This window comes from Pipra filicauda, unplaced genomic scaffold (assembly GCF_003945595.2).
Source record: "Pipra filicauda isolate LSUMZ 115617 unplaced genomic scaffold, ASM394559v2 scaffold111_size4109106_pilon, whole genome shotgun sequence".
Lineage (NCBI taxonomy): Eukaryota > Metazoa > Chordata > Aves > Passeriformes > Pipridae > Pipra > Pipra filicauda.
Window position 1 is genome coordinate 1,570,020 of NW_024103563.1, and position 15,387 is coordinate 1,585,406.

The 15,387-nt window shown below is 36.4% G+C and overlaps 1 protein-coding gene across 3 annotated transcripts in view; it reads left to right on the plus strand.

Annotated features, from left to right (window-relative positions):
* Positions 1–15,387, plus strand: part of GRID2 (glutamate ionotropic receptor delta type subunit 2) — a 698,274-nt gene that overhangs the window by 470,649 nt on the left and 212,238 nt on the right. For all 3 annotated transcript variants that reach the window (XR_005564017.1, XM_027731749.2, XM_039382594.1), the window contains exon 5: positions 9,329–9,382. Coding sequence is in view for 2 of the 3 variants with exons in the window: in XM_027731749.2 (XP_027587550.1) it covers positions 9,329–9,382 (54 nt within the window). In the remaining variant the exon portion in view is untranslated. The remainder of the gene's footprint in view (positions 1–9,328; positions 9,383–15,387) is intronic.

Here is a 15,387-nt window from a genome sequence, read left to right on the forward strand (position 1 = left end):
AAATTATGACAGATAGCATTTTATCCTGCAGCCTCCAAAGCTCTCTTCTCTAGCAGCCTAATTAACTGAAGCGTACATTAAGAATGATCCATTGTCAAACTGGCATTCCTTTTAGTTAAAGCCTAGAGTTAATGACTATTTGAGCTTCTCATGTCACATTAATGAGTTGAAAGTTTTCTTCATGTCCATAAGGCTTGGAATAAACCAACTGCTACCTATAAAGTCTGTAACAGGTTAAAAGTAGGAATTGAACCTTTTATTCTGCTTGGAAAAATAATTTACATGTGCAGATAGAGTAAATGTAAATCTCTGAAAAAGCTTTGTTAGCCTCCAGCTTTCGCTGTTGTGTAGAGATTTGGCCTTGGTAAAGTTGGTTACAAAGAGTGAAATCAGCAAGGCAATTATTTTCCCTCTGTTGGAGGACTTGTCAACAGCCTTCAATCTAGAGTGAGTTCACTCAAAGGGTAGCTCCTGAATGTGTTTGAGTGTGGGAGATGGTGAGGTGTTTAAAACAAACACCATAGTTGGGAGAAATCTCTGACTTCAGCTCTTAAACTGTAAAGATGAGGAAATTTTGATACTTTAGCATAGATTTAGGCTTCCTGTGTTTGGTTCTTCACCTTTGAAGGTGGTGACAACCAGTTTGATTCAAAGCCCCTGTCCAACCCCAATACTCAAGTTTTCTGCTTAGGTTTCAGATTTCCAAATGGAATTCAGCTTAGAAAAAAAAAAAAAAAAAAAAAACCACCTAAACAAAAAAAATTTTTACAGATAAAGAGCAAGAGATCTTCAGGCATCAATTTAGTACTATCCCTATGAACAAAAACTAGTTCTTGACAATATAGGCAAGTACAGGCAACCACTCAACAGTAGCAAATCTGAATTTCTGCATTTACATGATGGTTTGAATCACTTTGTTACTTTGAAATAAACAGTTTCTAGGTGGAAGGTCCATTATTGTTCATTTAGAATACTATTATTCTGCTTTCTTGTATTCCTGTGCAGGTAGCATAAAGTGTTCTTGGTTCTGAGTTAAAGCCAAACCACAAATCTGTGGTGCTTTTGTTGGTTGTGGTTTTTGTTGATTTTTTTGTTTTCTTTTTTCCCCAGAGTAGATATTACAAACACTTTTCACAAGGATAATCAGAATATAAATCAAAACATAAATTTGGAAATAGGAAAACTGACCATAAGAATAAAATAATCCTTAAAATGAAAGACACTTAAATTATTTACAGTTATTGTTTTAAACCTAAAGTGTACAGGCTGACCTCAGAGGAGGATGCATGGGTTTAAATTCCTATAAAATAAACACATTATTAACTTTTCTCAATGATAAAGGAAATGAATAATTTAAAATGGCTAGTTCTAACAGACGGAATGTAGTTTTGTTTTGTGTTCTCAATACTAGCTTATGGTCAATATCACTGAAGTATTAATGCTATGTTTATTTACTTTTAGTGAACATTTAACTGTTGACTTCTTTTCTTTAGCATGGGGTGATTTTTCTACTTGAACTGCCTCCATCTCTTAAAATCATCAGCCAAGAAAAATAATGTTTTCTGTGAAGCTTGATTTGTTTCATATGTAGTTAGGATGGCAAGCCAAGTCAATATAAAACTAATTAATTAGTAATAATAAATCTAAAAAAGTGGAAAACTGATAAAGTGCTTCAACTATTTATTTCTTTTTAAAAGAAAGAGATGAAGAAATGAAGCTCTGTGCGCCATATCACCCATCCTTAGGAGGAGACTAGAAGACAATTTTTCCCCCTCAAAATGCTGTTGAAGCTTGCTTTCTAATGTTTTGTAAATAGATGACCAGTGACCCAGAGATTTCTCTGTCAGGTTTCACCGAATGCATTTTTTTTTCTTTGCTTAGAAGGAACATCAGGGAAAGGAATCCCAGAAGGAGATTATTCTCCAGAAGAATAAAAATAAGTATTGCCATGTGTGTTTTGGTTTTTTTTCTCTCTCAAGAGTGGACATAGGTAGCAATTAAAATTAGATTCCAGAAATATTGCCTACAGTGAAGAGAGATTTTTATGAGCTTTAGTTTCTGGTGTCCAACAATGAGCTTTATAAATCAGCAACTGATTTCCCTACTGAGAAGCTCAAAGGCTAAGAGCGGAGACACAGAAAGATCTTGCTGTGGGGCCAGCAGGAAGAAATGGTACAGATAGCCTGAAAAAGTGGTGGTAGTTTAATGAACTAAGAGCTAGAAGTAAAAAAAAAGTAAAAACAAACAAACAAGCAAACTTGGAGGATCTTCATGAACAAGTCCTGTAGTGTTTAACGCAGTACAACACACTAAATAGCACAACTCCATGCTTTTACCTTTCTAAAGTTCAGATCAGGTAAGGTAGTCTTTAGTTTATCACTTAACTTTCTTAGTACTACCTGTACATTAGCTGTTAAATAATCTTCAACTTTAGCTTTCATATTTTGCTTACCAGTGCTTGAGGAATCATCTGTACTATAGAAGATTGCTCTAGGTGCTCAAATTAGTCAAATCCCATCTCTTGAGTTAAAGGAAATATGAAGAAATGGCCTCTCACTTCTTCTGTTTGATTAGTTGTTGGGTTTTGGGTTGAGTTGTCTTTTTTGGGGAGGGGAGGGGGAGCAACTTTCTCAGGTGTGTCCTGGAAGACTGGTTTTTATCATATCTTAGTGATCAGCAAATTACTGTGTCCTTCAGAGAGAAACTTAGGTTAAGGGATATGTTCATCTGCAAAACAGCAGTGGTAACTTCAAGAGGTTGGTCTACGAAAAGACATGGGCAACAAATATCTAGAGGTATTGGATGAAAGCATTTTATCAGTCTTCCAGTGGAAAGAGTGCCATTCAGCTTCCAAGACTACATAAATAGGACATATTGTAGACAGATCATGTTTGGAAAATGTTAACAGGGAGTTGGTGTCCCAGCTCAACTCTTGGGAAAGCTTACTTTCTAAATCACTTTCCAAATTGTTTTAATATCAGCCATTTCTAGAACTACAGATTATACAATGCCATCTGATTTTAAAGATTAAAAGCAAATGGAAAATGTGGTTTGCTCTGTGCTGGTGGTCCAGCAGAAGGAGATTCACAGTCAGTACTGCAGCTCCTGGTGGAGCAAAAAATTAACAGAAAGGCCAACTCTAGTTGGAGAAACTTTTCTTCAATATTTTGACAAATGAGTTATGTCATCTGGGTGGCTTGTTGCAGAGCAGTCCCAGCCGTAGCAAAGATAAAACTGTAGCCCAGGAGCTCTCCTCTGTGTATCAAACAGGTGATACTTGAGATGGCTTGATCTTGTAAGGATCTTTTCATACATGCAACGTTACTCCTCATTAGGTAATTTCAAGGCTTGTCTGACTAGTTTCATATGTGTGGTGGTGCATTTTGAAAATGCAGAACAGTTTTCCTCTGTTTCCTTTATAAAGGTTATGATGTGTATCTTGCAGTTTTGGCCCACACCTGTGGGCCCATATCTATAAGAAAGAAGTGATGTAGAGAACTTCTGGTGTCATTTTTCCATTAAATTACATGTGCTTTGTGCTAAGAAACTGTTTTTCTTTCTTGATAACTACTGCAGATGGGAAAAGCTTGCATGCTGGCACTACTACTGCTTTATTTGCTTCAGATTGTCTTGCATTTAGGTGATTTGAAGGTTTGAGTGTGAACAATAGAAAGAGCTGTGATAAATTGTCAGGGTCTTCCAAAGAAGTTCTGGAGTTACTGCCAATGACAGATGATTTGTCCTTGCTCATCACTTGTTATCTTGACAGCATTTTTCTTCTCTCTGCAAAATCTCCCTCGGTGTGTAGCTGAAATCTTTAGAAAAAGAAAATTAGTTCCTGCTTCATCCATGTTCTTGCTCATCAGTTCAATAGCATCTGTGTTTGACTAAGTGTAACACCTTCCCCATGAAGCATAAGTTTGATTTATTTTAATAGGGTGTTAGGAGAACTGCTGGAGTTTGACATGAACACATTTCCAAAGTTACAAAGATGTTAAGAATGATCTTTTATATCTATTGCTGTGGATTTCTGTGACTGTGTATGAATGGCTCTGCATACTTGACAGGCTGTAGCCTTTGCTGCAGGATTTATGCAACTAATGACACAATGTTTTAAAATACTCCAGTGTGAACTCAGTCTGAGCAGTGGTTGAGTGAGTAAAGAGTGATTTTCAGTTTTTCCACAATTTCATAAGGTATATTTTAGAACTGTCCTGCTAACTTGCTGCTTTGATTCTTAGTAATGTGATATGTCATTATACATAATTGAATACTAATATTCTATAGATTAAAAATGCATTAAAATTAAAGATTAAATTTCTTTTACAGATTAAAAAAATGCTGCATTCAGAAAAAGAGTTCTCTGAAGGTGTTGGTTAATAGGCTGTCCTCTACTTGTGCTCTGACATTGATTTAGTTGTCTGAGACAGGAATGTGTCAGTTGCTATGGGCATTAGACAGAAATGCAGCTCCCCAGTTCATCCTGGAGTTCTGCTTATGTATGTTCCTGCACAATGGAGGTACTCAATGGCACAGAAGAAATGGCATCTCAAAAGCACAAAATGATTTTTTTGGGAGATTTTTTCAAATATTTCCCCTTTCAGTAAATAAAAGCAGTCTGAACTGCGCAATGGTTGGTATAGAATTAATAAATTTCTGCTTCCTTTGGCTATTGGCAATCTGATTCATTGCAATTAAGAAAGTAATGTATATTTAGAAGCACAAAAGCAGCCATCTCGGCTTAGACCAAAGTGTCCTACATCCAAAGATGACTTGAATGCCTAAAGGAGCAGTAAAAGCAGGGTAGGTGTACATGTTACTGTCTCCTAATGCTCTCCCAGCTAGTGGCTATGCTTAGCTTTAGAAAGCTTTCTGCACTGACCTATAACTTTGTGTGTTTACTAACCCAGAACTGCATTCTTGTATGATTTCACCTACAGGAAGTGTGAAATGAGCATTTGTCAAATATGTGCATGTTTTTCTTTGTTTTGGAAAGTGTCAACTCTTCATTTAATATCTGCATAGAATTTTGTGGTTCAGCCCTCATTATGAATACATACTCTAGTTTTTCTCAGTTTTAGCTTAAGAGGTGAGCTGCATAAATAACAGGTTCACCTGCCTTCTGTCCTGTATGGAAATTTCCAATCTGTTCCTTACCTTTCAGGACAGAACAGTGCCACTTCCTGTCACAGAGTCAGCAGAACCAGCAGATGAATCTGAAACTTGCATTGAAACCCCTACTTCCTACATGCCCCTATTAAATTGTTTTATTGCTTCTAATTTACAGGATTTCAGATTTTTTTTTCATTACTGCCCTTATGCTTTTGCAAGCATTATTCTCTGTACATGCGTTTCTCCCTGGCACAGAACACAAGTTCATGCCAGCTCAGTCGATATGCATGCAGATATGAATTTCAACCAGAAAAAAGATCATCACTCAGATAAAAAAAATATGTGTTCTATCATTCTGAACATTAGTCATAGAAACCTTCTTCCCAACTGCATTATATACTCTGTTGAAGCTGTGCTATATGCACTTTTAGGCTATGATCAATTTTAAGCAGACCCAGACGTGCTCTTTTTTTGTTTTTCACTTTAACCTAATTTGTTATCACCCCTTTCAAGTGAAAATGTGATGGCTTTTTAGAGTAAACAGAATAGCAAACAGTAGATAGACAAGGTCATTCTGGAACACTGTGTCATGACTGTAAAGGCCTGTTGTGTGCAAGGAATGACTGCTTTACTGATGAATAATTGGATCTAGGTTGTGTTGCTGCTGGCTTAGATGGTTTTGAGTGTTTTTTATCTGATTTAATATAGTCTTGTAAACTAGTGCTTAATAGCTGCTGACCAAGACAATCTTCTGACTGGATTATGCATATGATTACTCTTAGTGTTTGAAGAAAACTTTAGGATTGAGAGACTTTTTCCTTCAAGCATCAAAACTAAAGGTTTGCATTTATTTATTTTCTGTAAAACAGTGGATGTGCCAGTGCAATCTTCTACCCTGAAAAACATAAGAAACACAATAACTGGAAAATATTGGAAGGTTATTAATGGTAATAACATTATATTGCCCTGCAGTTCTTGTAAACATAGTCAAAATGGGCACTGCCAACTTTAAAGGCAACTAAATTAACAGTAAAGACCATCCTGGCAGAGGAGATGCTAAGAGGGAGGGGACTAAGATGCAGCATCTTAATGCTGCTGAAATGAACAGCTCTTTTGTGAGTGATATCCCTAAGACTAGGATTTCATCAGCTAAGACTGAATGACCCAAGGATGAAAAGATGACCTTGAAATCCCAGTCAAATGTTGAGTCCCGGTTCAGATGTAAATGTATATTTCATCAAATAAAAACAAAAAAAAAAGTAGAAAAAATAAATGTAGCAACTTTCTCAGGACATCATCAGTCATCTTTTTGAACAACATCTATCAATACTAGAACAAGCTTTGGGTGGATGGGCTAAGGAAAACACCAAAAAGCAGCTTCTGGCAGACCGAAAGGAGAAGTAAATTTTTAAATCAGGGGCTATTGTAGCCCATCTAGACTTTGAATATATTAGTTTGAGTGTCTCTTGAGTGCATTACAAGTTCATCTCAATTTGACATAAGCTTTTTCAAAATATTTTTAATATTGACTAGATTCATGAATGCATAAACTTTAATGGATAAAACATGATCTTTCTGCTGAGGAGTTTCAGCTGTAACTAAAAAATGGGTGCATTTCATCTTGTTATTTGAAAATTGTGATAAATATGTCACAGGTAGCCTGAGATGTTTGAAATAACGAGAGTGACTTGTGAGAACAGTCAACCTCTTTCAGAGACTGACTTAAGCTGTACCTAAGAAACCCAGTGACAATTAGAACCATATTCTGTTGAAAAGGCCTTGTAATTGAAATCTGAGAGCCTGGGCAAGGCAGATACTCCAAACCAAATATTTATAAGGAAACTAAATGAACCGAAACCAAAGTTTTAATGAAAGATACAGCACATTAAAGTCTGATCAGTTGAAGCTTCAGGCACAAAGAAGTGATCTAGCCCACTTTTAGCATGTTATTAAAAATTGAACAGAAAATGTGAATTTTCATTTTGTGGATTCCTTTATTCTGAAGTTTCAATTGACTGCTATTTTGGAGCAGAGAAAGCTTAGGAGCCCTTTGTGGAACAAAATTATCATTGTAATTTCCTTAGTACCACTGGTAGACTTGACTCAAGGGTGTCACTCAGGCAGGCTGCCTTGGAGTCACAGGACCTTGTGAGACCTCCTCTTGAGCAGAGTAGTTACAGCAGGGCAGACGTTCCCAGCAGGACATCCTGGAGCCAAAAGTTAGAAGGGACAAAGTTGCTAGGAACCTGACAAGAAACCAGAAAATATGTCAACCCTGCTGCTTTTTTTTCCTTTATTTTTTTTTTATTCTGCTCACTTTTAGCAGAACTGTATGTAGATTGACTAGCAGAATGGTTTCTGCTTCAGTAAGGCTTTGTTTTGTTCTGGTTTATGGAAAATTTAAATGGCACAGCTTATGTTGTAATTGGGATAAACTTTCTATGTTTTGAAACTTTATGTAAGGAGCAAATGTTCCCTTGAGAACTCTGTTACTGTTCTGTCCACTTTCAACCTTTTTTGATTTCTGGGTGTATTTGTCTTCCAACTGCTTTGATGTGAGAGATCTGATTAGAACAGCCATACTCCAGTTCAAGCATCCTGGCTCAGTCTGTCGTGATGCCTCCCATCACAGTTACTCACTTTCTATCCTGTTCTTTTATATGTGCTGTGTGAACGCCTACTGTGGAGAATGCGAGAAAATGTCAAAGCAACACAACAAAATATAATGTTGTTGTTGAATAGTGAGTCTAAATTCCACATAAAGTGAGGAGCCTGATTCCTACTGCTAATAATATTGAAATTTTCCAGAAGCACATTAGCAGCTATGAGTTTCATTCCCCATCATTTCTTATTAGTGCTGAGAGTTTCAAATAAGAAATCAGTTCATACACTGCTTGCTTCTCCCACTCCCCCCAGTTTCTCCAGATCAGAATTTCCAGTCTTGCTTATCATTCTGCTAAACAAGCAGTGACCCCAATTCTAACAACTTTTGAATTAATAATGAAGGTTATCAGCATGGGGTCTTTTGCTGCTCTTAAGATTTGTGGCCAGCTAAATTGTTCTCCTTTGGACATCGCACAGTATAAATCACCATCATTCCTGGCAAGTGCTCTTTGTGTTGGTCATCATTAAAAGCCAAACATGACTGCTGTGCAATAGTCCAAGCAATAACAGCCCAGCACTAGGACATTATAAGTCCCAAGCCTTGTTTCTGTTTTGTCTTTTTTTTTCTACTGGGATTCAATACAATTTTAAGTATCCAGTAGTTTTGAATTGTGAATCAAGATGAGCATAGTGACTATACAAATAAAATGGGATTAATTTGGTTTTAAAGCTATTTCCATATTAATACTAATTCGTTTTCATTTGGAAAAAGAATTTAGAGGTGTCCAGCCTTTTCCATTGTTTGTTTCTGGCCTCCCTTCTGTCAGTGATTTCTTTCCTAGCTATTGAAAGGAGAAGAAATGTATTTTTACCCTCTTCACTTCCACTGCAAAGTCGATTCAAACATGCCTTGCCACAACATTTTGGTAGATTCAAGGAGGAAACAGACTGAGTGAAAGATGAGTTAGGAAGCACATGTTCCGTTCAGCATAAAGGCAGATCCTGGAATAATTTTCAGCAAAGGCAAGGAAAAGGTACATGAGAAGAGGGTGAGACACCTCCTGTGTGTGAAACCTGGGCCGGGCTATCATTCATAATCCCTGTGACAACCCTTTTTCTCAGGAGAACCATTTCCTTCCTGTTCTTTGCACTTGTATGAACCCCAGCATTTGTGGTGTGGATTTTGTTGGTTTGGGTTTGTTTTGGTTTTTTTTGATTCATAGGCTTCCAGGGTAGGTACACACTGGAAAGGCCTTAAATACAGAAATCCAACAAGAGTTACTTGATATTCATTTTCTGCCTTCCTCTCTGTTGCTTCCTCTCAACACACAGTACTAAGGCAAAAATGTTTTCGTTTGCTTTTCAGTCAGCTGAAACATATTCTTTTCTGTGATGCCGGCAATGAACTGTATTTTCCAAGTTTAATTGGCAAGTCAAACAATAACACAAATGCTTCTGCAGAATTGTGCTAAAGGTTCTCTGTCCTCAGTTCAATAGCAAAAGTCCTAGAGAGCATGTGCTTTGTTTTTTGTCTTTTGCAGAGAGCATCCTTTTAATTTTTTTCTGGCTTTCACAACAAGCTGACTGATAGCTGGTTTGTTCTCTATTTCAGGTCGTGGAGACTAATTTGGTTGCTTTTGACTGTCACTGGATCATTATAAATGAGGTAACTGTCAAGCAAACATTGTTGTGAACCATGAATCCTGTTTTCAGGCTTACTGACAATATTCATGCTGATTCTCACTTTGCCAACAGGAAGCAGTAGCTATGACAAAGTTCAAGGACGCTAAGGGAGTAGATGTTGCTTAATAAAAGTAGAATGACAAGTTCTTGGACTTTCCTCTTTTGTCTTCCCTGTTTTAAATGGAAGTCCTTGAATGAATAAATGGAAAATATAATGAAAATCCCCTTTGCTTCTGAGTATCTTGAGATTTGATATTTAGGCTGAATGTTTTTATAGGATCTTTTAAAGGTCTTTTTTTTTCATATGTAATCTTTTTAGAGGACTCCTTTAATTTTGTTTATATCTTAATGATTTTTTCTTAATAATCAAAATAATAATAATAATAATAAAATCCCATATTTCACTGTTCTTTAAGAATTGCCCAAGAATTCCATCATGGTTGATATCCAAACCACTTGATGTTAGTGAGAGGCTTTTGGTAGACTTCTGGATTAGGTCATATGTGAATGTTTATAAAGGGAAAAAAGAAATTTAAATTGAAAACCTGTTTTTAAACTATGAGATAAGTTCTTCCATGAAAACTTGTCAGCTAAAATATGACAACTCAATATGTGAAATAGTTTTGCATATAAAACATTGAACAGTACAGTTCTTAGATTTGACAGTATTCAGGTTTTTCTTTTGTTTATTGAAATACAATTTAGGTCCAGAATAGCTGGATTTCCTGAATAAATAACTCTCCCCTAACAGGTAGATCATGCAACTCCTGAATATTCTCAGGATAAAAGATTGGTTGGAGATATCGCGTGTAAATTCCAGGTCTACTGCCTGGATTTACTGTACACTTCTGTTTTCATACTTATTTACTAAATTTTCATCAATATACTGTGCTAAACCAGTGGATTTTGGCCAGTTTTCCTTGGAGAAAAATATGTCTCCGAAAATGCTGTGAAGACAAACCAGGTCCAGCATAAATTATTAATTTGGGCCCTGCATTTCTCCTCACCAGTATTGTGTGTGTTTTCCAGCACTGAGTGGGGCTTTGCTGGTTGAGAACCCAGCTTTGATCTACAGGCAGTCATGTGAACAACATACATGTTTTCTTTTCCACGTCAGATTAAACTAGAATTCACTTGTAGTGAGTGGAATTTTGAAATAGAGTGTTCATCTATACTCTTTAGACTTAACACATAGTATTTTAAAGAGACCATTAACTGAATATAAAGCCATCCTCTGTATCAATAGATTGGACAGCAATCGTAGGCAAAGCTCAGATTTTGGCTTACTGTTCACATTAAAAAGCAACTACTATTGGTTTTTCATTTTAAATGTTATTTACTTTCCAGAAGTTCAAAAGAAGGTGCTTACTTTTAGCTGTTTCAGCTCATTCACCCTCAAAAAGGAAAATAAAACCGAGGATCCATTCCTAGCATACATACTTTCTCTTCACTTTTTATTCAGAAACTAATGTCTCTGTGGGAAAAAATCTGCTTTCTAAGCATTGTTATTTGCACATTGCAGCAGATTAAATGGCAGAGCAATCAAAGTGGTTACCACTCAACTACCTTCTCCACTCCAAACTCTTTCTTCGGGCTGCAGTCCCAACAGCTAAGAGAGATGAATAATATATGCAGAGAAACGTACATCATCTCTTCTTAGTTTTATAGTCTTGTATGTGAAATAGGCAAAAGCCGTGATTAAGTTAATTCTGACAAACTGTGCTGTAAACCATAGCCATTGAAATCTCTGTATCTCATTCAGTTGTTCATGTTTTTGGTTTTAGAGGAAATGAATATGTTTAGTGCTATCTCAACTTAATCTGCTTCTGGACCTAAATACATATTCCCACTTAAGTAACTGTCAAACTTTATTTAAAAAATGCTAATAATCTCAATATTTTGCAGACACAGAAATCAGATTAGCAATAAATAAGATAGGTAGGTAATAATATAGAAGGACTTCTGTTTTGCCCAATTTTTCCTTACCACTATGTTCAAATTGCAACAGAAATGTACATATTTCCTGAATGATGACTGTTGTGTAACATTACTTGCTTATTGCAACATTTTGCCAGTTCAGTAACAACATTGCAATGCCTCCATTTGGCAGTGCAAGATTTGGAAATACATGATTTGTGGGGCCTTTACTCTGTGGAATGTGAAACAGCCATCTTTATATCCAAGTCCATTTGAGGTGGTTGTCCATTTCCCGTTGATGACCACAATACTTCCATATGACTGTGAAATGATCTTGGAACTCTGTCTATTTTGTTGCTTATATGAATCTTTTGTGGCAACTTAGACATGTGTTCGAGTACCTGTATTGGCTAAATCAGACTGCCAACTAAGTAACTGTAGCACTGCATCTCTGGCCTCCTAATTTGAAATTCTAAAATGATTTATTACAGTGAAAATGCATTGTTTTGCAAAATTCTACATATGAATGAAATAATTCCTTGCATTGAGATACCAAAATAAGCTGGAATTGTTTTTCCTTTTCCATCACTGTGCCAAGGGAATACAACATACTTACCAACTATAGTAATACAAAAGAAAATACCACCTTCAGTTTTGTGATCAGGAATCTGCTTAGGCTTTGTGAGGTAACATCTGTTATTTTAATTGCTCACTCTTAATGCTATAATGCCTGCAAAGAGTTCCTTAAATTTTATTGTCCCATTAGTTGCTACTTTAGGTAATACAGCAAATTTTCTTGAAGACTGTGTATCATAATGGAAATGTATATGTGGGAGGAGGGGGTTTGTTCCCATAAAACATAACACATCATATTAGCCCTCAGCAAATAATGTAAATCTCTTCTGGCCATTGTAGTCAGCTGAGAAGACAGTCTCCAATTAAATGTTCCTATTTCTTCAAGGCCTTAAAGCAGATGTTGCAATTCTTTATTTAAAATTTGCAGGAATCATAGATTTGAATGTAGTCATGATCAAATATGCCTTAACAAAATGTGAGAATGGATTTCTCACGCTCTCCCTCCCTCTGTCTGTCTGTCTTTGCTTGCTTCATTTCCTCTGCACAATAGTAAATATAGCTTCAAAAATCCCAGGATAGAAAAATTATATTTCTTCTTAAATCACGAGTGTGATTTTATTTAGTGCAACTGAAGGAGGGGCATTTGTATGATTATCACCTCTTTCCTTTACCCTTTTTAAATGAAAGAAATGTCCTCTTTTTCATTTTCTGTCATGTCTCTTTCAAACATTTTCCTGTGTTAAAACTTTCAAGGTTATTAATCTCAATTTTAATAGTCTCAAGATTATTACCTTACCACACCCAAGATTGCCACCAGTTCTCTGTTACCATTGTTATCTCAAGGTCAGCCCCAAACACCTTCCAATGCCTACAGTTACCATACAGGAGGTGAAACTATTAATGCTTCTTTACAAAGGATTGGTTGGGTTTCATCTACAATAATGTGCAGAACTATGACCAGCTCTATTAAAAAGATAATGGAATGAGGGCACAGAAAAGCTGATTTGTGTGAGAAGAGACTGGAAAGGTTGGCTTGATAAGGCTATGAAAACAAAGACTGAAAGAGGATGTGCTCTCTGTTTATAAACACATACAAAGTGTGAATAAATGCATCATTCTCAAAGTCTAGAGGACAAGGTTGACACAAGAACAAATTACTTCAATTTATCCATGGGCAAACTGAGGTCAAAAGTTGATAAAAGGTTTCTAATTACCAGGCATCAGAGTCTGGAAAAACTCTTCTTTGAGGAAAGAATGAAAAAACCCACCAAACTCTTTTAAAAAGACCAGTTTATAGAAAAAGATCTAACTGGTTTGCCAGTCATAGCACATGAGAGGACTGGGGGACCTGCAAGGTTGTATTCAAAGGCTACTTTCTGATGAGCACATTTTTCCTAGGAGAGGATTGGTCCTTGGCCCATGTATTCAACATGGTTCCATTGTGCTTCACCGTATTGCCCTCCACCATGGAGAAGAGCATAGAGCATAACTGTGTTTTAAGCTTGAGCAGTTAGTTCAGGTCCTAAAATCATGGCTCAGTTCCAGGAGCTCACATAGTTCTACCTTTTCATATGGATAATGATTAATAGTAACACTAGAGCTTCATTTGAACCCTTTTGCAATGGGTCAGTGGGTCCAGTGACACTCTCTTTGGAACAGGTGGGCAACCAAGATACCAGCTCTTGGCATAGTGAGAACTAACGGACAGACAGATTGAACCCTGCTTTCTCCAAACTCTTGGATTTTTTTTTTCTCTGTGAAACCTTAAAATTTATTTCATTGTCCTATCAGGTTTTATTCACCCTCCTTCCCAGAGCCAAGAAGCCTAAGGGAGATATAATGAAGCAAGTGATCATGCAGTTCAAGATCTTCCTTTACTTGTCTTGGAGCTTCATCTAGTTATGCCTTTCCCTCAACTACTCCTCTTTGGAAGGTGCTGAGAAATTCAGGAAGGGCACAGCACAAATGTGCTATGGCATGGGCAGTGGCAGCCCTGAGGCCTCAAGGGGGTGTGCAGTGGCCACCCTTTCCTGCTCTGCCCTCTGCCCACTGCTGCTGGCTTTTGGAGGAGGAAGAAACACTCTCCTCTCTGAGTGTCGTGAATTTATGTGATGAAGTCCTGGCATGCGCTGAAAAATAGGGCAAGTCCACTATATTATAAATACTGGAATCATCCTCTTGGCCCAAAATTGTTTCCATAATAAATGGTATTGCTGCCTTACTTTGGTGCTTATTACAGGAGCATGTAAATAAATTATTTCCCTTCATGTCTCTCACTACAGGTACAATTGCCCTATGGTGAACAGTAAGTCTCTGCCTGGGCTGCTTGTCTTAAAATAATGGGACAAATCTGAATGGCAATATATATTACGTTTCCTGTCATGTTTCCCACTGGAGTCCCTGCCTTATATATCAAGATGATCCTCTTCAGTTCCCTTTCCCTAATTCATCTCCAAAGAGTTATTAATTTAAAACAGCATTTATTTTCTTATTTATTTTCCTGTTCTGATGAAACGTACATCTAATTTTATCCTTGTTGCATTTGTGATAGGACAGTGTCCACTTTATTCCAAGTTCAGAAAAATGAAAGAAAGGCTTGGAACTATATATTGAACTTCTGATGTAAAGAAAAAAAGCAACCCCACATAACCTAGCCTAAATTTATACAGGTGCCAACTCAGTTCAACTTGGCCAACTTTCTAATTTTTTTTGACATTTGATGCTTGTGTAACAAATCATCTGCCATCCTTATATCATTACACTGTATCCTCCTTTGAAGTGCAAATGAAAATTGTTTCCTCTCATACAATAGTTGCTTTATATAGTTTTCTTAAGTCAGATCCAAAATACAAGAATGAGAGATGATATTGGAGAGTCATTATATAAAAGGCTTGTCACTCAGTCAATGCCAAGCATTAAAAAAATTACAAAGAAATACATAGCAAATGACTAATGGTGAATTAGGGTTTGCCTGGCATTGCTTTTTTGTTAACCTAAAATCTGAATATATGATATAATCAGTGGAATTCACAGCATTTAAAATAATAGCTGTCATTAATCTGTAGATGTATATACCTCCTTGGCAACCCTACAAAAATATCTCTGATGTTTGAATTCTGTTGTCAGGTGATGTATAAAAATATGAGGTAGTAGCCTAAAGGTTAAAATGAGAACACTCTATTTAAAATGCACCAAAACATGCTTACTACAGAAAACATAAATATACTTTTAAGGCAGAAAAGATAAATGTTTGAGGAATTGAAAGTCAAAATCTCTTTTGAAGTAATATTTGGAAATATGATGTGGCCATGCAGGTATCTGGTTTTACATTATTAGAATGAGTCTAATAATCTTGAGTTTACAGTTTAGGCATGGTGTATAATGAAACTAGAAAAACTTCTTTTTAAATCCTCTGAGAAAGGATATAATTTAAAATCAAGATAAGAAGTTACTTGAGCTCTCCTTTATGATTGTATTGAAAGTATTTTAAAAAAA